This window comes from Girardinichthys multiradiatus, chromosome 13 (genome assembly GCF_021462225.1).
Source record: "Girardinichthys multiradiatus isolate DD_20200921_A chromosome 13, DD_fGirMul_XY1, whole genome shotgun sequence".
NCBI classification, from domain to species: domain Eukaryota; kingdom Metazoa; phylum Chordata; class Actinopteri; order Cyprinodontiformes; family Goodeidae; genus Girardinichthys; species Girardinichthys multiradiatus.
Genome location: NC_061806.1, coordinates 35038528 through 35061157, shown reverse-complemented (window position 1 = coordinate 35061157; position 22630 = coordinate 35038528). Strand labels below are relative to the sequence as shown.

Below are 22630 nucleotides of genomic sequence, written 5' to 3'. Positions count from 1 at the left end.
AAATGTTACCTAATGAGTGTTTTTTTTTTTCTCATGAGAAGCATGTAACTACTGCAACACAGAGATTCATCACTCTCTTCCAAGTATCTTCTTCATCTCATGCCCATTCATCACAGCTAGAACCTTTGCAGAATATTTCTAACAGCAAACGTTGTGGAACATCAGTTTAGTACCAATATCTCTCTATCTTTTTATGAACTTCGCTGCCCTCTGCAGGGCCTTTTTGTGTTTATGCAAACTCTCAATGTATGCATCATTACATCATTTTAATGTCATCACATCTAATTTTCATTATCAATCCCTGTGGAACCTGCTTAAATGATCACATTTTAAAACTTTTACAGTGAATTTATCACAGTTATTCAGGACAAAGAAAAATAGCTAATTCTGTATTGTCACAATGTTTTACTTTATTTACATTTATAGGAACAGCTCAAATTATTAAAAATACTGCACATCACAAAAGATAGTAATAATTTGCTAATGACCTTGTTGTTTACTTTTCAACAAAATAAATAAATTGTTTTCTGTATATAAAAGACTGGTTTTCTTAGTTTTCTTTACATTTTCACACAATTTTATAAGAGATGAAAATTCTGCTAATTGCCTATTACTATGATTCTGGTTCCCAGAAAGTATACAGCCTCTGACACACTGGGAGGCTCTCTGTCCTTGGTTTGATTTGATTTGATTTCTGACAAGCTACCTCAGGACAGTCCTCTTTTTGAACCTAAGTTCATCCAAATACACTTCAGACTCCTGTCAGGTATTTAGAAAATTAAGTTATCTTCCTTTATGTATTCCTGTTATGGGTTGCATGGTGGTGCAGTTGGTAGCACTGTTGCCTTGCAGCAAGAAGGTCCTTGGTTCAAATCCTGATTGGGAGTCTTTCTGCATGGAGTTTGCATGTTCTCCCCCTGCTTGCATGGGTTCTCTCCAGGTACTTTCAAGAGATTTGTGTTTCTTGCTCCCTAAATAATTAATGATCCAGCATTTATGAGGCTTATCAGTCCCTAGGCTTCTAACAGACTGAATGTTTAGTTTTTAACTAATCATATACATGTATTTATTCCTTCCCTTCATTTTCACAGATAACAGATAACAGAGAGAACTTTAGATTGTTTTTAAATAAATCAGGAAGCAGTTAAGGTCTAACATTTGCTTTTTCTTTCAAATGCTTTCTTTAAAAACAGTAAAATAAGGCAAAGGCTAAAATTACATTAGGACAACACTGAAATCTAACAAGCACTGGAGGGCGCCCTCGACTTTGGCATGTAATTGAACAGAGGGCACAGAAAAAAACCTTGGAATTTTTGCTCAGAGTCGCGTTAGAATTATATGTTGTTCTTCCACATATCAACATAGAGTTACAATACAGTGTGTTTTTGAGAGAAAACTGACATTATTATTTCTCGGTTTGAATCTGAGCTCTTTTCTTCTCATAAATTCGTTGTGAACAAATCTAGAAACAGCTGAACAACTCTCAATGCCTGTTAAATCCTTCTCACAATGAAAAAATAGAAAAAAAGTATTTTCAGATTGTGCAGACTGAAGATCACTTCAGCTAAAGGACGTCGTCTCCCATCGCACATCACAAACATAAGCTGCTTCTTACTGTCTAAATCTGTGTGTGAGGAAAAAGGTCAAGTAACAGCTTTCAGTTCCACTAAAAGTAACTTTCAACTATTCTTTGCAAAGACCTGAAAAAACTGTGAACTATTCAACTGAGCAACTGACCAGATGATTTGTCTCTCCACATAGGAGAATAGCAACTGGGGGCCTTCTGGGCTGTTTCCCTGTTTACAATCACACTCGAGATTTAAAAAAAAGGTTTTATGTTCTTGCATTGATTTGCAAGTCTAAGTTTTATCTTTCAGGCTCATTCTAAACCATGCAATATTATGGCATTTGTATACATGTGACTTTGTGGGTTTTTTTTAACGAAAGGATAGTCTTGCGGCTTCAACATTTTTTTGTGCATTATTGCCAAACCATTAGCCATGATTTTGAGATTTCACTGAGTGGAGAAAGTATTTTAAATTACTGCAAAATGATTTTGAAAAGCTCAGCCGTCTCGTGTTGGGGTTTACCCCAGTGGATGAGAGGGTTGCATCCCTGTGCCTTTGGGGTGGGGACAGGTCTCTGACTGTCGTTTCGACCTACGGGCCGAGCGGTAGTGCGGAATTCCCGGCCTTCTTGGCATCCCTGTCGGGGGTGGTGGATAGTGCCCCTCCTGGGGACTCCATTATTCTGCTGGGGGACTTCAATGCCCACATGGGAAATGACAGTAACACCTGGAGATGGGTGATCGGGAGGAATGGCCTCCCCGATCTAAATCCGAGTGGTGTTTCGTTATTGGACTTCTGTGCTAGTCACTGATTGTCCATAATGAACACCATGTTCAAGCATAAGGGTGTCCATCAGTGCACTTGGCACATGGACACCCTAGGCAGGAGGTCGATCATCGACTTTGTTGTCGTATCATCAGACCTTCGGCCGCATGTTTTGGAGACTCGGGTGAAGAGAGGGGCTGAGCTGTCCACTGATCACCACCTGGTATTGAGTTGGATCCGATGGAAGAGGAGAAGGCTGGACAGACTTTTCAGGCCCGAGCGTATATTGAGGGCCTGCTGAGAACGTCTGGCAGAGCCCTCGACCAGGTATGTATTCAACGCCCACCCCTGGGAGAGCTTTGAACAGATTACGGGGGATGTTGGAGACATAGAGTCCGAGTGGACCATGTTTTCTGCATCTATTGTCCATGCTGTTGCCCGTAGCTGTGGCCGTAAGGTCTGCGGTGCCTGTCGCTGCGGCAATCCCCGAACCCGGTGGTGGACACCGGCATTAAGGGACGCTGTAAAGCTGAAGAAGGAGTCCTATCGGTTGTGGTTGGTTTGTGGGACTCCTGAGGCGGCTGACGGGTACCGTGAGGCCAAGCGTGCCGTGGCCCGGGCGGTGGCAGAGGCAAAAACTCGGGCATGGGAGGAGTATGGTGAAGCTATGGAGAAGGACCACCGGTTGGCCCCGAAGCGATTCTGACAAACCATCCGGCGCCTCAGGAGGGGGAAGCAGTGCTTCGCCAACACTGTTTACAGTGGGGGTGGGAGGCTGCTGACCTCGACTGGGGACATTATCGGGCGGTGGAAGGAGTACTTCGAGGATCTCCTCAATCCTGCTATCACACATTCCCTGGTGGAAACAGAGGCTGGGGACTCGGGGTTAGACTCTTTCATCACCCAGGCTGAAGTCATCGAGGAGGTTAAAAAGCTCCGTGGTGGCAAGGCTTCGGGGGTGGATGAGGTCCGCCCCGAGTACCTCAAGTCTCTGAATATTGTGTGGCTGTCATGGTTCACACGCCTCTTCAACATTGCATGGCGGTTGGGGACAGTGCCTCTGGACTGGCAGACTGGGGTGGTGGTCCCCTTTCATAAGAACGGTGACCGGAGGGTGTGTTCCAACTACAGGGGAATCACACTCCTAAGCCTCCCTGGTAAGGCCTATGCCAGGGTATTGGAGAGGAGAGTCCGGCCGGTAGTCGAACCTTGGCTTCAGGAGGAGCAGTGTGGTTTTCGTCCCGGCCGTGGAACACTGGAGCAGCTCTATATCCTCTACAGGGTACTCGAGGGTTCATGGGAGTTTGCCCAACCGGTCCACATGTGTTTTGTGGACCTGGAGAAGGCATTCCACTGTGTCCCTCGTGGTGCCCTGTGGGGGGTGCTCCAGAAGTATGGAATCGGGGGCCCTTCATTAGGGGCCAACCGGTCTCTGTACAAGCAGAGCAGGAGTTTGGTCCGCATTGCCGGCACTAAGTTGGACCTGTTCCCGGTGCATGTTGGACTCCGGCAGGGCTGCTCTTTGTCACCGGTCCAGTTCATTACTTTTATGGACAGGATTTCTAGGCGCAGCCAAGGGCCGGAAGGGGTCTGGTTTGGGGACCTGTGGATTTCGTCTCTTCTTTTTGCAGATGACGTAGTCTTGTTGGCCCCCTCTAGCCAAGACCTACAGCACACACTGGGCCGGTTCGCAGCCGAGTGTGAAGCGGCTGGGATGAAGATCAGCTCCTCCAAGTCCGAGGCCATGGTTCTCGACCGGAAAAGGGTGGCTTGTCCTCTTCAGGTTGGAGGAGAGTTCCTGCCTCAAGTGGAGGAGTTCAAGTATCTCTGGGTCTTGTTCACGAGTGAGGGAAGAATGGAGTGGGAGATTGACAGATGGATCGGTGCGGTTGCCGCAGTAATAGGGCCACTGTGCCGGATCGCTGTAGTGAAGAAAAAGCTGAGCCGAAAAGTGAAGCTCTCGATTTACTAGTCGGTCTACGTTCCTACCCTCACCTATGGCCATGAACTTTGGATCATGACCGAAAGAAGGAGATCCCGGATACAAGCGGCTGAAATGAGCTTCCTCCGTAGGGTGACCGAGCACTCCCTTAGAGAGAGGGTGAGGAGCTCGGCCATCCGGGAGGGGCTTGGAGTAGAGCCGCTGCTCCTCCACATCGAGAGGAGCCAGTTGAGGTGGCTCGGGCATCTATACCGGATGCCTCCTAGACGCCTTCCTCGGGAGGTGTTCCAGGCAAGTCCCACCGGGAGGAGGCCCAGGGGATGGCCCAGGACATGCTGGAGGGACTATGTCTCTCGGCTGGCCTGGGAACGCCTTGGGCTCCCCCTGGAGGAGCTGGTGGAGGTTTCTAGTGAGAGGGACGTCTGGGTGTCTCTGCTTAGTCTGCTGCCCCCCCAAGCCAGTCCCGGATAAAGCGGAAGACGATGAGTACGAGACTTTGTCTACATTGTATGTAGATTCTCACTGAAGGCATCAAAACTGTAAATAAGCACACATGGAATTATAGTGCCAAAAGTGCACAGCAGTAATTAAAGCAAATTATCTTTAAAGCATGTTAAATATCAAAGATAAAAAGATGGTAATCTTTGATTTATTTCAGCTGCTCCTTCCTCCTTGTATTTATACTCCATGTACGGCATGTTATTTCCTCTGACCAATAACAAAGCAATTCTTCTATACAGGTCCTTCTCAAAATATTAGCATATTGTGATAAAGTTAATTATTTTCCATATTGTCATGATGAAATTTTAACATTTATATCTTTTAGATTCATTGCACACTAACTGAAATATTTCAGGTCTTTTATTGTCTTAATACGGATGATTTTGGCATACAGCTCATGAAAATCCAAAATTCCTATCTCACAAAATTAGCATATCATTAAAAGGGTCTCTAAACGAGCTATGAACCTAATCATCTGAATCAACGAGTTAACTCTAAACACCCGCAAAAGATTCCTGAGGCCTTTAAAACTCCCAGCCTAGTCCATCACTCAAAACCCCAATCATGGGTAAGACTGCCGACCTGACTGCTGTCCAGAAGGGCCACTATTGACACCCTCAAGCAAGAGGGTAAGACACAGAAAGAAATTTCTGAACGAATAGGCTGTTCCCAGAGTGCTGTATCAAGGCACCTCAGTGGGAAGTCTGTGGGAAGGAAAAAGTGTGGCAGAAAACGCTGCACAACGAGAAGAGGTGACCGGACCCTGAGGAAGATTGTGGAGAAGGGCCGATTCCAGACCTTGGGGACCTGCGGAAGCAGTGGACTGAGTCTGGAGTAGAAACATCCAGAGCCACCGTGCACAGGCGTGTGCAGGAAATGGGCTACAGGTGCCGCATTCCCCAGGTCAAGCCACTTTTGAACCAGAAACAGCGGCAGAAGCACCTGACCTGGGCTACAGAGAAGCAGCACTGGACTGTTGCTCAGTGGTCCAAAGTACTTTTTTCGGATGAAAGCAAATTCTGCATGTCATTCGGAAATCAAGGTGCCAGAGTCTGGAGGAAGACTGGGGAGAAGGAAATGCCAAAATGCCAGAAGTCCAGTGTCAAGTACCCACAGTCAGTGATGGTCTGGGGTGCCGTGTCAGCTGCTGGTGTTGGTCCACTGTGTTTTATCAAGGGCAGGGTCAATGCAACTAGCTATCAGGAGATTTTGGAGCACTTCATGCTTCCATCTGCTGAAAAGCTTTATGGAGATGAAGATTTCATTTTTCAGCACGACCTGGCACCTGCTCACAGTGCCAAAACCACTGGTAAATGGTTTACTGACCATGGTATCACTGTGCTCAATTGGCCTGCCAACTCTCCTGACCTGAACCCCATAGAGAATCTGTGGGATATTGTGAAGAGAACGTTGAGAGACTCAAGACCCAACACTCTGGATGAGCTAAAGGCCGCTATCGAAGCATCCTGGGCCTCCATAAGACCTCAGCAGTGCCACAGGCTGATTGCCTCCATGCCACGCCGCATTGAAGCAGTCATTTCTGCAAAAGGATTCCCGACCAAGTATTGAGTGCATAACTGTACATGATTATTTGAAGGTTGATGTTTTTTGTATTAAAAACACTTTTTTTTTATTGGTCGGATGAAATATGCTAATTTTGTGAGATAAGAATTTTGGGTTTTCATGAGCTGTATGCCAAAATCATCCGTATTAAGACAATAAAAGACCTGAAATATTTCAGTTAGTGTGCAATGAATCTAAAATATATGAATGTTAAATTTTCATCATTACATTATGGAAAATAATGAACTTTATCACAATATGCTAATATTTTGAGAAGGACCTGTAATTCCTAAACAGGCATTTAATAAATAATGTGCCTTTAACTAAATGAAATTGATTATGCAAAGTAAAATGTGTGAAAGTACCAGAGAAAAAAACCCTCACAGTTTTCAGTGGTTTGATGAATAAAAAACCTTCAGGAACAGTTTTTTTTAATCAGTTTATTATGACTATAAATGGTTTACCTTAAAGTATAACGTACTAAAACAGACTAAAACAATCTGGCTAAGTAGGAAAAATGCAGGACTTAAACAATAACAAAGTAAAAACAAATTAAAAAAATTAACTAAAAAAGAAATAATCAGAGAAAATTAGCAAAAGAAAATTTCAAAACCTTTGCTTCATTTGTGAGAATAAAGCCATCAACTTGACCTTCAGGATTTGTGATGCTGGTCCCTGTATTCAAGGTATTACTGAAGACTATTACCTGTAAATGTACTTTTTAAGTATTAATTTGCTCATTAATCCATTAATTTTTCCTCCTGAAGACATGTTATAAGGTATCATAGTTCAGAGTGAAATAATGTTAATATTAAGGCATTAGAAAGAAAAGCAGTTAATGAAAAAAAAAAAAACGACATATACATGAATAGCAGGATTATACTATTGGCTTAAGTAGGTCATCAAAATAATGTAAGTAAATTATTTTTTAAATCAGTTTGCATGTTAAGCAGAGTCAAACAGAATTGAGATGGGTTAAGTTAAACCGTGATCTTACAGTTCTGCATATTTTCTCAGCCTCATGTTGGTCCAGTCAGCAGGTCTGTGTTCTCAGTGAGGGCGTCCCCTGTCTGCAGTGCTCTCTGGACGTTCTGCCAGAAGACTCCTGGGTGTTCAACAGCCTGAGGCCAGCTCAGGTAGGTGCGTTTCTTCACCAGCTTCCTCATGCGGTAATATGGAGACAGATGATGGGGAGGGATCTCCTCTAAAAACAGTAGGATCAGCACATCCTTCTGCTCATCAAACAGACGGAAGCTGCAAGATGTCAGACAGAAAAAGAAACAATAATTGCAATATTTATATATCGCAGAAGAGGCACTTACCTCCAATCTAAAACAGATCATTTAATTTAGCATAAATGGACACACAGATAAACCCGAGACATGGGCAGCATGAGGACAGGTTTAATGCACATACAACAGAAGAATATTCACTAATCTTACAGCAGCTATTTTGTTTAACAAAAATTGTTATAATGCCATCAAATGCTCACAAAAATAAAAAGTTGACAGTTTATGCATTTGTTAAGCTCTTTCTTTAGACACACTTGATGATACAGCCAGAGAAGTTAAAAAGTATCAAGCAGTTCCCTATTTGTGTCTTCTCCACTTCTTGTTAGTTTTCAGCATCAGAGAATCTACCAAAATTCCTCAATTGGTAACTAAGTGGCTTGGGTCAGCAAAAATAATTCTTGTATATCTTGAAGTATTCATCAGCGCTGATTCATTAGATCAAATTTTGCTTTACAGTACAATGGCCAATAAGGTTCCTAAACTAATGTCTAAATTTTGCATTTCACAAACTTCTGTTCTTCAAGTTTTCTTCCAGAACAGATTATGCAGTATAATAAAAAACAGCGCCCCCACCTGGCCATCTGGATCTCCCTAGAGCACCATTCACTCTGCAGGTAGCTGCGGCTGATCACACAGATGGTCTTCCTGCTGCCGTAGATGGCATCAGTGATGTTCTCTATGATGGGTTTGCCTGTGGACACAACAGATGTAGTTTATTAGCTGTGGTTTAAAGATAACTTCCCAGGATTGTAAAGACAAAGGAAACTGTGTAAAATGTATTCTGATACTATCATGACAAAAATTAAAATCACTGTTTTAGAACAATATCTGTGGGGAAAAACCTAAAGACGTGGTTGTTAAAGACAACAGAGAGAACAGAATAGGAATATAGACTTTTTACATGAGGTCCTACTGGTTAAGGAGAGGCCAGCCGAGAGACATCGCCTGCTCGTTGGGCATCCGCCCGGCTGGACGTGCCTGAAACACCTCCCATGGGAGCCGTTCAGGAGGCATCTGAAACAGATGCTTGAGCCAACATCGAGAGGCGTCAACTGACTCCTCTCACTGTGGAGGAACACACGTTCTACTACTAGCTCCTCCTGGGTGGCCAAGCTCCTTACCCTATCTCTAAGGGAATGCCCAGCCACCCTGGGAAGAAAGCTTATTTCAGACGCTCGTATCTGGGATGTCGATCTTTTGGTCATGACCCAAAGTTCATGCCCTAAGACGAGGGTTAGGAACGTAGAAATTGCACAAAATATCTGACTTTTAACCAGCAATTTATAGCATGACCAGAAGATAACATCAAATGGTATGGACACACAGTTTACCTGGTTGGAAGTCTCTGTGGTGCAGACAGAGTCTCCAGCCCTGCTCTCCTTCCAACACTGGAAGCATCTCTCTGTAAACCCAGTCCTCATCGTGGACATTGTAGGACACAAAGGCGTCAAACTGATGGGGGTCCACGTTCCTCCTCTTCCTGGTGTCGTAGACAAAGGCCAGGAAGAGTTGAAATGTGTAGGTGAGATGCCACCTCAGGAAGTGATAGACAAAGGATGTGAAGAGAGTTAAAACAACCAGACAGGTGTTAAAAATGAAGTAGAGAAAGCTGAAATCATCCCAACAGGACTGGATATCAAAGTCTAGGAACAAGCTTCCTCGTTGCTCCATGGGAAAGGAGCATGTATACTGATGAGCATTCACCACCTGAGTTTGATTGTTGATCTTTAACCAGTGGATGAAAGCTGCGTTTGAGCACTCACAGTTTAAGAGATTGTTGCTTAGGTCCAAATATGTTAGAGAAGGAAGAGACTGGATGATTGTCTCGTCAACCACAGTGATCTCATTATCAGTAAGGCTCAGATATTTTAGTGAAGAAAGATTGGCATGCACCAAAAAATCCAAAGACTTAATCTTAGACTTGGAAATTTCCAGAGTCTGCAGGTTTGGGATTGGATGAAAGAATGTTGTATTCAAATATGACACATTGGACTCTGCTATTGTCAGACTCTTGAGCTGTGGGTTAAACCGAAAAATGTTGCCAAAAATTAAACCGATACAGATATTCACAGCTCTAAAAATTTCCAAATTTTCCATCATCTTCAGCAGAAACATCGATACCGTGTTCACTACACAAGGATCGTGATACTTATCTGTCCTGTAAATAACTGTGAGACTTTTCAACAATTTCAGCTGAGGTACGTTTTTACAATTGTAGGAATGAGGACTTCTGAAAATCCTGCGAGTAGACTTATAGATTGTAAGATTCTGCAAGTTGCCTAATCCCATAAAATAATCAAAATTTCCAAGATAATTCACTTCCGTATTTAACTGTTTCAGTGTCTGTAAACCTTGAAAATAACCTGGTGGTATCATTCTTATAGAGTTGTTACTAATGTCCAAGATCTCTAGCTTCCTAAGAGCAACTTTGAATGTGCTTCCGAAATTTATAAAATTATTGTTACCCAGATCTAAAACCTTCAGACTACTGAGAGTTTGAACTACACAAGTTTTAAATATTTTCATGCGATTTTTGTTTAAGTAAAGCTCTTTAAGAAATGTCGTGTTCACAAAATCTTCACAGCTCAGCTTGGAAATAAGATTATCATTCAAATTCAAAATCTCAAGAAAGGAGAGATTCCTTATGTCATGTGGAACCTTGGTGAACTGGTTGGCACTCAAGTCCAGGGACCACAGTTGCTTCATCGTATGCACTGAACCTTTTAACAGTTTGTTTAATCTGTTGTTGGACAGGTTAAGCTCTGTGAGCTGAGAGCATGGTGCAAGTTTAAGCGGCAACTTCTCAAAATTGTTGTAAAACAAATCCAGCTTTTTCAGTGTTGGGATTTTACAGACTGTGGATAACAATCCTTTCTCAATCCACTCAGAAACTGAAGTAAGCCTCAGATGACGCAGTGAGTAAAGACTCAACAGGACCTTTCGGATTTTTGGAAAGGTAAGCATTTTCTTTTGAAGAAACAGCTGTGTTATATTCTGCAACAAAGCTTTGTCAGGTATGTTCCAGTTGAGATTATAATCAATAAAACATAAAGCAAGCTCTATCTGTTGGAGGTAAGGAAAGATAGGTGTTGAGATGCTGAATTTCTTTAGGTAATAGCTAGAAATACTAATTTTTTTAAGACTTGAGGGCTGATTCAGCAGTAGGTCTTTGGTTTCAAACGTAGAAAAGTCAGTATGTTCAAGCCCAAGCCAATGTATTTTGGGGAGCTGTAAGATAGGCTGAAGAACAGTGATCTCTCTGAGTTTATTACCACCTAAATCCAATATTTCTAAACTGGTCAGAAATTGGAAGGCTGACTTATGAATTACCTCAATAAAACTAAAACTGAGGTCAAGCACACTGATGTTGGACAAACCCTGAAATATGTTGCAAGTTAGGTTGTAGAAATGGTTGTTTCCCAGCAAAAGAGTTTTTAATGCGACCAAATCCATGAAAGATCCATTTCCCACACGTGTAACAAAACTTGCTGTTAGATCCAGATATCTCAGCTTTGACATGTTGCGAAAATCATCTCTGTTAATTTCCAGCAGTCTATTTTTGTTGAGTTTCAATGAACCAGCATTTTTGGGGATTTCATTAGGGACGATCTCCAGATTTCTGTTTGAACAATCTAAAGACACATCAGCAGAAGGATTGTCCTGATAAAGTATAGTACAATGTTTCAGTGCATAGCTCAGGGAGGGGTTAATCTGAAAGAGGAGGCAGATAAGTTTCAGAATGAAGTGTGAAGACAAGCTTCCTGTGGCCATGCTTGATCAGTTTGTATCAGGTTGTTGATGTTATTCATGGATGGACATCTGCAAAGAACATGCACAAAAACACACCAAAAACATGTTGTAAGATTTTCCAGTGCTACCGTTAGAGAGCTGTTTTCTATTCTGAGAGAGACTTTGCTGTTATGCTAGGAAGTGAATTAAATGAATCTTAAATTTGTAAAGAAAATACCAAAGAGTCACTAAGAATGGTGAAAATTACTCAACCTGAATGACCATCCTTGGAGACTCCTTCCCTGTTCCAGCGGACAGACAGTTATTAGATCCGAAGCCTTCCCCTCCTCCTCAAAAATAAACAAAAACACAAAAAACATAAACACAAAATGAACACAGAGATACAAACAATCATGTAAAAAAGATTTAAAAAAGGTATGCACAGCAACCACAAAAATTACTGCTGCAGGGATTAGAGCATTATTTTTGAACTGTCTGTCTTCTTTACATGACAAATATCAATTACTCTTGTCAAATTGAGAATATAAATCCACTAAAACAGACATAAACAAAATAGAAAAAAAATAAGAATCAACAACATTTCTGTTAATACAGTTCTGGAAAAATTCATGCAAAAATCATAAACAGAGTCTCATTTTCTCAGCTCCCAATACTTTTACAGTTACTTTACATTTTATAATACAATCTTTACCTTTGTTACATACATGTCATGATCTTATGCCGTTTGCCTTCTTGAGCACTGATGTCTGATTATTCAAAAGAACAAAACTGGAAAATTTTGGCAAAAATTCCCATTATAATCTGAACGAGAACATTTTTAATTTAGATGGCCTTAAACGTTTTGTGGTTAGTTTGAGATTGAACCAGGTGCTTTTCTATGAAGGACGATTCTGTCTTGGTTCAATAATGTACTTCAAGCCCACTATTTAAGCAAAGTCTTCTCATTTTTTATTTTCATCTTGGAAATAAGATTATTGTTTTGAATTTTGGACCTGAAGAATTCAAACAGTTTCATTAATTGACCGCTATATTTGTTCATGCTTTTATCAATTGTTGCGGCATTTCAGGCATTCTTTATAGAGAAGCTGGTTGCCTACATGTGCCAGGGCAGTTTTGCTCTACAGAAAGGATATCTCAAGATACACTCCTGATTTCCTTTATTAAATCAAGTTATTGTTGCAAAAGGCAATGAATAAATGCTTTCCTGTGCAGATCAAACTTAGAATGGTTCATTGATTACAGATTTCCGAGAATAGAGAACATAAGGATGCAGGTTATTTCATAAAACATTAATACTGTGCTCAAAGAATTCATTAGAAGTCATTAGTTATAATTTGGCATTTCTTGACACCATAACTCCATTTTGAATTAACTTAAATTTGGTTTATGAATGATATAATAGAACTAGAGTATTAGAAGAAGCAAATACTGTAATAAGGGTGGTTGAACTCTATCATTTGCAATATTATTATTTAGGTTTTTCCACCAAAGCAGCTCCAGCGATAAACCATCAATCAGTTTTTAACCAGTAAATATTCTGAACTGCTGTAGAGGAAAAGATAGTTTATTATACCAATGTATCTGTCTTGTTTTCCTTGCAAATAAATGTTTTTATATCATCATTTATTTCACAGAGACAAAAGTCAGTGATTGTGAATACTCTTAAGAATCTCAATTGGTACTTCTGATGTCTGATCAGTTTTTACACAGAAAGTTTAAAGCAGGATTTATCTGGAAGGTCTGTAAACTCTATCAACTGAGTCAAAAACATTAAATTAAAATTCAGCTAAAAATGCGTAGATATTGTAAAACCAGCGGTGTGTTGACCTGCATTCAGATGGATAATGTTAAAATAAATAGCAGGAAGACAAGAGACATTGGTCTTATGTTATTGCTGGTCTAATTATTAATTCTGTTAAAACCCAAGGTCTTTATTAACTCAGGAGTTTCAAACAAGGCACTCAGCCCTTCAATTGGTCATTGGTCTCCATAAAGAATGATGACAATGTGGAAACATTCAAGAATCATACTATAAAATCTAGGAGAAACCTGTAGCCCAGCTTGGAGTTGTTTTAGTATTTAAAATTGTTCCTTTAAATTCCGGAAAAAAATACAACTTTATGCGTGATTAAGATTCAAGTAATATCCTTTAAGTTTCCTTTAAGTTAATTCAAGACTGCGTATTTATTTACTGATAAATTAATGACTGTTTTTGATACTCACAGTTGTTTATCAAATCTTCATGTCACATCTCAGGCAGACAGTGAAATGAGATGTTTCACTTCTTTTACATTTTTTTAGCTGTGGGCTGCAGCACCGTCGTTACATTTCATCTGAGATGCTTCAGTACTTTAAATATCAACAAAAAGAAGAGACATCACTTCTGAGCCCGCCTATGTCCTTCAGCACTGTGCTGCCAAAGATATTGCTGTGGGTGTTTTCAAGTTTTTTCCAAGAGAGTTAAAGAGATATGCTTTGAAAAGTAAATAAAAATGTTTAAATGATATACTTTCTTCCACCATTTTCATCCTCACTGAAGTTTAAATGCAACAATGTGAGGCTTGAGATGATGCTGGTAGAATCAGAGGACATTGTGGAAAAAGCCACCACCCTGTCCCTGTCAAGACAGGACCCAAATGGACTCCCAGGAATGCAGCCCAGCAGGCAAGCCTTGCACTCTGCAATAGTGACATCGTGGGCCAAGTTCAACATAGAGGAAGTGCCTTGGGGAATTGTAAAAAAAACCCCAACAGAAAGGAGGAAAAATGTAGTACTTTAAGTCTGGGGTTTTATGTTCAGTTTAGAGTTTTAGCTTTTAGTAGGTGTTTTATGTTGGTGGTGCACTTTGTTCTATTTAAGTCCTGATTTGCATTTCTTTTCTGGTTTTGTCAGTTGAATCATTCTTTTATTGGGTCATTCTCTGTTTTTACAGAGCTCATCAAGTGTGTCAAATTTTGCAGATGTGCAAAAGTCTGAAAGCAGCACCAGGATCCACCAGGATGATTACTTTATTATATATAATTATTGCATTAAAATAATACAACATTAACTTGATAAAATAGGTTTGATTTTCCTTATTTAACAACTGAAAATAATCTTCACCTTCAGTATGTCAACAAGCTAGGTTCTACTTCACAACCCAGGTATATATAGCTACTTCCTTTTTTAAGTTGCCAAGTGTATCTCTGCCCTCTTCAGTGGGGCTGAGAAACTGAGTCACAGAAAAAACGTGGACAGTTTTCACTTCTGCAAATAACACTGCTGGGAGAAAATTAATAACTTATTCAGAGATCAGGTCAGAAATAACTTTGAATCTTGTGATATCAACCTGTGTTTTAGTTTCAAGAAAGGTTTCTGCAAAAAGAAACAACTCTGAGCATTTTGCCTTCTGGTGACCAACTTTATGTGAGGTTGCAATTCATCATCATTAGTACAACTAGTTCATAAAAGTTGATAAACCATATCACAGTGATGGAAGCTACAATAAAAATAGCAGTGCAGCAAACAATGGTAGATGCAAAATAGCAAGTAAAGCATAACATGACCGTAAAACAATGTTAACAAAAAATGTGACAATAACATATTTCCACCCATTAATGCAAACACATGCATCACTGCACAGGTGGACATATTTTTTAAACCCTTTGAGACTTGCAATCTGCAGTTTTGTCTTTCAGTTATCCAGAAATGTAATGTATAAAGAGCCTGAGGTTGAAACTTCTTCTTTGTAACATTGGCTTAAGCTAGAAAACTTTGATGATCAAACTTGCAGCTGCATTCTTTGCCAAAAAGCCAAAATAGTTCAAATGTATACTTGATAAATCAATCAGTTCTTATGTGCACTTGTTACCTGTTAAACTTAAGGATACAACTACTTTCTACATCAAACTATTGAACGAGATCAGACTCACTTAGAGTTTTTTAGAGTCACATCTCTAAAAAAAAAAGAAGAATATAAAACCAAAAAACATACTGTTGTAAATTTATTTAGCTAAATATTTGAAATTAAAACAGAGGTGGTGTGGAAAACTATTGCCTCCATAACGTGGACATGACAGATTAACTGATGTTAGTTTTTTCTTGTCTAATGAAAATCAGCTAATCAGGAAATACATTTTCTCTCTCTTCATCAGAGACTAAACAAGACACAGGACCCAACACTACAACCTCTTTAGTCTGCATGTTTCTGCTGGAGGTTTCTATCGGTTCCTCTGTTGCCACATTCAAATTAAGTTAACTTGAACTGAACTGCATAGGATGATGTTCAGCAGACTGTATTTAGGTGCTAAAAGGTTCTGCATCATATAAAACAATAAGCACAATCCCTTACATCTATTTGTGTAGTTTATGCAGTTTTTTTAAAGGAATCTTTAATACTTTTCTCAGCATCCTGCTGCTCCAGCAGGCAGGTCTGTGTTCTCAGTGAGAGCATCCCCTGTCTTCAGAGCTCTCTGGACGTTCTGCCAGAAGACGTCTGGGTGTTGTACAGCCTGAGGCCAGCTCAGGTAGGTGCGTTTCTTCACCAGCTTCCTCATGTGGTAATAAGGAGACAGATGACGAGAAGGGATCTCCTCCAAAAACAGCAGGATCAGCACATCCTTCTGCTCGTCGAACAGACGAAAGCTAAAAGAAGTCAGACAAAAGACAAATAGTATTTTCTATTGCACCTGTATTTATTACTTCCAACACTGGGTCTACTCAATTCAGCGTAATGAAGGCACTTTCAATCCTGGGTGCAAAGTTGTTGTTCAGAAGTAAAGAAGGGTGGTTCAGGGTTTAAATAATTATGTCTGGTAGGATTTGTTGTTCATTTGATGGAAAACTGAAACAAAATTAGTTTCAGATTGTCCTTTTATAAAAAAAGAGGGTAGGAAAACAAACATACACTTCCACTTCCAAAAATTACAAATCATTTGCTCCACTTCCATCATTGATTTTAATAAATTAGAATATCAATGAAAGTCAATTTTTCATTGTGACAATCATTTATTTTGTTTTATAATTATGGCTTACAGGAAATTAAACCCCAAAATTCACCGTCTCACAAAATCAGGATATTGCATTAGGTAAAAAAAAACAAAAACAAAAATTTTATGACAAACATTTTGTGTTGTGGACATGTTATGGCCAACACAATCAAGGGGAAGAGTGCTGACATATCAGCAGCTGTTGCTGGAAAACTCTCTTTCCTGTTCCAATGATCACTCAGCATATACAGTATTCCTCTCTGTCTAAGTCTAATATTGCAAACTTCTGCTCTTGCCCTCCTTCCATGTTTTAGTTTCTGCTTTGTTGCTGTAAGTTTCAGTGGAATTCGTTGTTCTTTTATAGATGAAGGTTAAATTTGCATTTCATTTGAAAATCAAGGTCCCAGAGTCTGGAGGTGAAATGGATAACCACCCAATCCAAGTAACTTGAGGTCCAGTGTGAAGTATCCTGTCAGATATGATTTAGGATGCCATGTCGTCTGCAGATGTTGGTCCACTGTGTTTCATCAAGTCTAAAATCAGCGCAGGCATCCAACAGGAGGTTTTAGAGCACTTCATGCTTCCCTCTGCTAATGAGCTTTATAGAGATGCTGATTTTATTTGCCCACACTGCAAAATGCTTTCATCACCATAGCATCACTGCGCTTGATTAGCAAACAACCTGGCCTGACCTAAACATGAGGAAGATGAGAGACACCAGACCAAACAATGCAGATGACCTGAAGGCTGCTATCAAAGCAACCTGGGCTTCATTAACACCTCAGCAGGGCCACAGGCTGAGGTGATTCATTCTAAAGGAACTCCAATCAAGCAGATCGGGTGTATTCTACATTATATTACTTTTTAGTAAGCTGAGATTTCTTTATTGTAATTATGAATCGTTTTTATGGGTCTTATGCAATATTAGGATTTTTTGAGAAACTGAAATGTTGAGTTTTCATGATCAATAAACCATAATTATCACAATTAACAGAATTAAAAGTTCAAAAAGTATAACTCTATGTGTAGTAAGTCTATAAATTTGAATTTAAGTTGCTGAGATTAATTTCTTAAATAGTTTTTTTTTTGTAATCTTCAAATGTATAGAGATGCACTTTGTATCAATTATTGATTCACATATGTTAAACATTTTGTACGCTCTTTTATTATGTTCTTATATGCAATTTTAAAAGTTGGATACATTTATAATACTTTGAGCTTTATTCTATTTTTTTTTATAAAAACAAACAAAAAAGATTATAGATGAAAACAGCGCCCCCACCTGGCCATCTGGATCTCTCTGGAGCACCATTCACTCTGCAGGTAGCTGCGGCTGATCACACAGATGGTCTTCCTGCTCCCATAGATGGCATCGGTGATGTTCTCTATGATGGGTTTACCTGTGGACACAGCAGATGTGGTGCCTTATGGATACTTTGTAACAAACTGTCATTTCAGATTTAAAAAAAGGATGGTTTAACAAAGACAAAGAAGAGTACCAAATCAGTGTAGTTGCTTTTATTATTATTTACAGTGTAGCAAAAATTAAAATCCTGTCACCAAAAAAAAAACACACAACAGTTGATAAAACAATAATAAATTGCTTGCAGAAACAAACTTTCAGGAATAATGCAGTGAATTAATTTTGTTATTTTAAAAGCAAACTTTTGCTCAAATAGTTTTACAAGTCACAAAATATTTTTAGTTCAAAAGCTAAAAAGTTGGGATTTAAAAATAAATAGTTCTAGCAATAGAATGTTATGACTTTCTGGACCAGATATGTTATGCTTTCATATTTCTGTAAATGCTAATGATAGAAATCAGCACCTCATGTGTAAACCTGAACCTAAATTTCAAACAAATGTCATACTTTCCTTCAAAGATCTCCTCCATCCATTGGCTGAGGACCACTAACAAAAGCTGGACCACCCACCTGCAGTTTTGGATCATAAAGTCATAGTTTACCTGGTTGGAAGTCTCTATGGTGCAGACAGAGTCTCCAGCCCTGCTCTCCTTCCAACACTGGCAGCATCTCTCTATAAACCCAGTCCTCATCGTGGAAATTGTAGGACACAAAGGCGTCAAATTGATGGGGGACCCCTTTTTTCCTCTTCCTGCTGTCATAGAGAAAGGCCAGAAAGAGATGGAATGTGTAGGAGAGGTGCCACCTCAGAAAGTTATGGACGAAGGAGGTAAGGAGAGTCAGAACAACCAGACAAGTGCTGGAAATGAAGCAGAGAAAGCTGCCGTCATCCCGACATAAGTCGATGTCAAAGTCTAATAACAAACTTCCTTGTTTGTCCACAGGAGAGGAACATTGATATCGATGAGCATTTACCACCTGTGTTTGTTTGTTGTTTTTTACCCATTGGATGAAGGCTGCGTTTGAGCAGTCACAGGTAAACGGATTTTTGTCCAAGTCCAAGTATGTTAGAGAGGGGAGTGACTTGAAAATTGTCTCATTAATCATCAAAACCTCATTGTCAGTCAGTTTCAAATATGTAAGTGCTGAAAGATTGGCCTGCACCAGGAAATCCAAAGAGCTGATGTTGGAATCAGAAAGTTCAAGACTCTGCAGGTTTGGTATTGGTAGAAAGACTTTTGGATCCAAGTCTGATAGGTCAGTTTCTGTGATTGTCAGACTCTTTAGATGAGGATTGAACTGAAACATGTCTACAGTTGGAGCTTTTCGAAAGACATTGACAGCTGTAAAATTCTCCAAATATCTCATAGGCCAGAGTACTTCTGCTAGTTCAAATTCAAAGCAATAAAAGTTGCAATTCATTGTAAGTTTTTTCATAGATTTTAAATAAATTATATCTCTAGTATAGTTTGCCTGGAGACTATTGAAATGTTTTTGTGGATTAAATTCTATTGTTAGTTTTTCCAAGTGCTTTAATTCCCAAATTGTTTCATGAGGTACAATAATATTTTCCAGGTTATTTACTTTATGAAATGTTTCATGTGTGACCATGTCCCAAAAACCTGTTCCTACATCCAACTGTTTAAGGGACTGGAAATTAAAAAAATCAAGCATCTTTAGGAATGCAATTTCATTGTGATTTATATTCAAGACTTCAAGCTTTGGAAGAACAAGGTTGTTTTCAAATGTCACCAGGTTATTAAAACTCAAATCTAAAATCCTTAGATTTTCAATGTTTTCAAATACACATCCATCCACTTGGCTAATGCGATTTCTCTTCAGGTAAAGCTCTGTTAGGCGTGTTGTGTTCATAAAGTCCTCGCAGGTCAACTCTGGTATATAATTGTCATTCAGATTCAAGATCTCAAGGGAGTTGAGACCTCTTATATCATATGGAACTTTGATGAGCTGATTATCAAACAAGTTTAAGGATCGGAGCTGCTTCATCGATCGTAATGACCCTTGTGGCAGTTCAGGTATATCACTTTTTCTCATGTCAAGCTCTGTGAGCTGAGAGCAAAGGGCAAGTTTAACAGGCAAATTGTTAATGTGGCTGTTAAACAAATCCAGTTTCCTCAGTGTTGGTATTTTGCAGACTGTAGATAACAGTCCTTCATAAACCCGCATCTTCAGGGCATTTAGTCTCAGATGCCTTAGAGAGTCAAGACTCTCCAGGACTTTTATGATCCCTTCAAAAGAAAGAATAGGCCTCTCAAGATATAAATGTGATATGTTCCTCAGTAACCCTTGGTCAGGGATGTCCCATTGCAGATCTATATAATATAAACACATGGAGAACTCGACTCTATGGAGGTAAGGAAAGATGTGTGTAGCGATGCTAAACATTTTCAGGGAATCACCAGAAATATCCAACTCTTTGAGGTTTGAGGATGGACTCAGCAACAGGTCTGTGGTATCAAAGGAAGAAAACCCACTGCATTTAAGTCCAAGTCTCTGGATTTGTGGTAAGTGTAAGATGGGCTCAATGTCACTGATTTTTTGAAGCCTATTGTTTCCTAAATCTAGAGTCTGTAGGCTAATAAGGAACTGGAAAGCTCTTTTATGAATAACCTGAATACCATTGTTGTTGAGAAAAAGCACAGTAAGGTTGGACAGACCCTGAAATATGTTGCTTTTCAGATCACTGAGTTTGTTATTTCCCATGCAGAGAGTTTTTAGAGAAATCAAATTGATAAATGAGCCTTGATCCACACAAGCAATTTGATTTGATGTTACATCCAGAACTCTTAACTTTGGCATTCCATGGAAATCTTCTTTTCTAATTTTCTGCATCCAGTTGTTGTTCAGGCTCAATGAAACAACATCTTTAGGGATGTCTTTGGGGACTGTCTCAATCTTCCTGTTTGCACAGTCCAAAGAAATATCAGCTGAGGGATTCTCCTGAGAAAGTATGGTGCAGTTTTTTAGTACATAAGGCAGTGAAGGATTAATATAAACAATAAGAAGAAGAAGCCGCAGAAGGAAGCGTGAAGACAAATCTCCTGTAGTGGCCATGCTGGCTCAGTTAGTTTGAGGTGGTTGACAATGTCATTCAAGGATGATTACCTGCACAAGACACATATACACATGTAACATCATTTGATATAACTAGGGTAGACTGATAGAAGTGAATTTCAGTGCACCAGCTGACAATGTTTAAAGCAGTTAAATGCATTAGTAGTTTTGTGAGCATCTCTGAGCTACATCAGGACTTCCTTTCACAATGTGTTGGAGCCACAAACTATATTGTTAAGATGTAGAACTTCGCCAAGGCATGAACATGCCAGAAAACATCAAAAGCACTCGCACATTAGCACCTGAGTTTTAACAAAAACTCAGGTGCTAATGTCCGAGTATAACTCAAGAAATACTGTCAGCTAGTATTAACTTAGAGAATATACAGAATAGTACAACAAAATACTGAGTTTTAAAGAAAATATTGCTCTATAACTGACTCGTCATGTTCAGTGTGAACATTGTGAAGAGTAAAATAAATCAGCATAACTTAAATGCTTTGTTAGTTCACATCCACAGTAAACATTTTCCCCACATTCCAGAACCAGTTTTACATTTCTACTTTGTGATTCCTCTACCTTTTTCTGCACTGCAGAAATTAGCTCATTAGTAGAGGGCAGAAATTCTGTTCAAACGAATAACAGGGTTTTCAAAATAGCAATGGCACTATTGCTTTGAATAGTGTAATTAAAAACTGATCCAAACATTCCTTTAAATATTTTATCTTTGTTCTTGTACATGTGGAGTGCATTTTATTTTAACTATTCGGCTGCTATAAGTATTACTTCCCTACAGTGACACCTTATGTTAAGGGGAGTGATTGCAGGAGTGTGATGCAAACAGCCTGCAAATCATCTGATCCATTTAAACCTAATTGACCAGTTTTACCTTTCAATTGTTACTATTTAACTCCATTTTCTTTATATTCAACCATGCAGGTGCTGGTAAGAACAAACTTTCAGACTCCACCCTGCTTATCTTCCTGTTTGGCGAACAGCAATCACGATGCATGCACACAATGATACAACATGCTCCCCTGTCCCCTCTCGACATGGCATTTTAGAGGTCCAGTTGATTTTCTTACATTACTGCAACATTAAGAACTTTTTGTTTGAGGGCTTACTTATTTATTATTATTTATTTCTTAGATAACTGTAATAAGTGACAGGGTATTTAGTGATAGGAATGACATTTCTTTCTGATTTCCTTGATCATTTGGCTCATCTCACCCAATCACCTGCTTCAACTCTTAAATAGATCTTTTCGGACAACTGACACAACTGACAATTTTAGTTTTTCATTGAGATTTGACTTCAGGTCATTTCCAGTTATGGTCATTTCTCTTTCCAAATAATACAAACTCATCTCAATAAACTTTGTTTTAATTTAACATTTAAATGTAAAAACATTCACCATTGTTATTAGAATACTAATGACAAGAGGAATAAATGTTTTTGATACTCACACTTGATATCTGTGTTGCACCGTTCTGACTTGAGGCACTAGCAGATGTTTTTCTTGAGAAGAGAGTTGCGATGTGCTTTCATTCTTACATCATACATGAGATGTCTCGCTTCTTTAAATACAAAAGCAGGAAACTACAAATCTCACTATGCGCTCTTTCTCACTATACTGTTTAACATGTTCTGCATTGAAACCCTTGAATTAAGGGCCACTGTCAGAAATATTTTGGAGAATTTCAGAAGAGTCAAAGAACTAAATGTGTGCTTAAGTTTAATCTATGTTCAGTTTTCAGCTGTATAAAGGTTTGGTTAAAGTTTTAACAAAATCTGTTTGATGGTTTTATGTGTTAACATGTTTGGCTCTTTTGATTTTTTCATTTC

At 39.4% G+C, this 22630-nt stretch overlaps 2 protein-coding genes across 2 annotated transcripts; both read right to left on the bottom strand.

Moving 5' to 3' along the window:
- Positions 1 to 6794: 6794 nt before the first annotated feature.
- On the bottom strand, positions 6795 to 13703 carry LOC124879491 (toll-like receptor 13). The gene is made up of 5 exons (XM_047384104.1): positions 13605 to 13703; positions 11634 to 11710; positions 8963 to 11450; positions 8205 to 8322; positions 6795 to 7593 (listed from the first exon to the last, which is right to left on the bottom strand). Exons 3-5 carry the CDS (start codon positions 11400 to 11402, stop codon positions 7359 to 7361), a joined length of 2793 nt encoding a protein of 930 aa, XP_047240060.1. The 5' UTR covers positions 11403 to 11450; positions 11634 to 11710; positions 13605 to 13703; the 3' UTR covers positions 6795 to 7358.
- A 1064-nt stretch (positions 13704 to 14767) lies between these two features.
- LOC124878803 (toll-like receptor 13) lies at positions 14768 to 22362 on the bottom strand. Its single transcript, XM_047382918.1, has 4 exons — positions 22252 to 22362; positions 18314 to 20837; positions 17631 to 17748; positions 14768 to 16004 (listed from the first exon to the last, which is right to left on the bottom strand). Exons 2-4 carry the CDS (start codon positions 20784 to 20786, stop codon positions 15764 to 15766), a joined length of 2832 nt encoding a protein of 943 aa, XP_047238874.1. The 5' UTR covers positions 20787 to 20837; positions 22252 to 22362; the 3' UTR covers positions 14768 to 15763.
- Between the last annotated feature and the right edge of the window lie 268 nt (positions 22363 to 22630).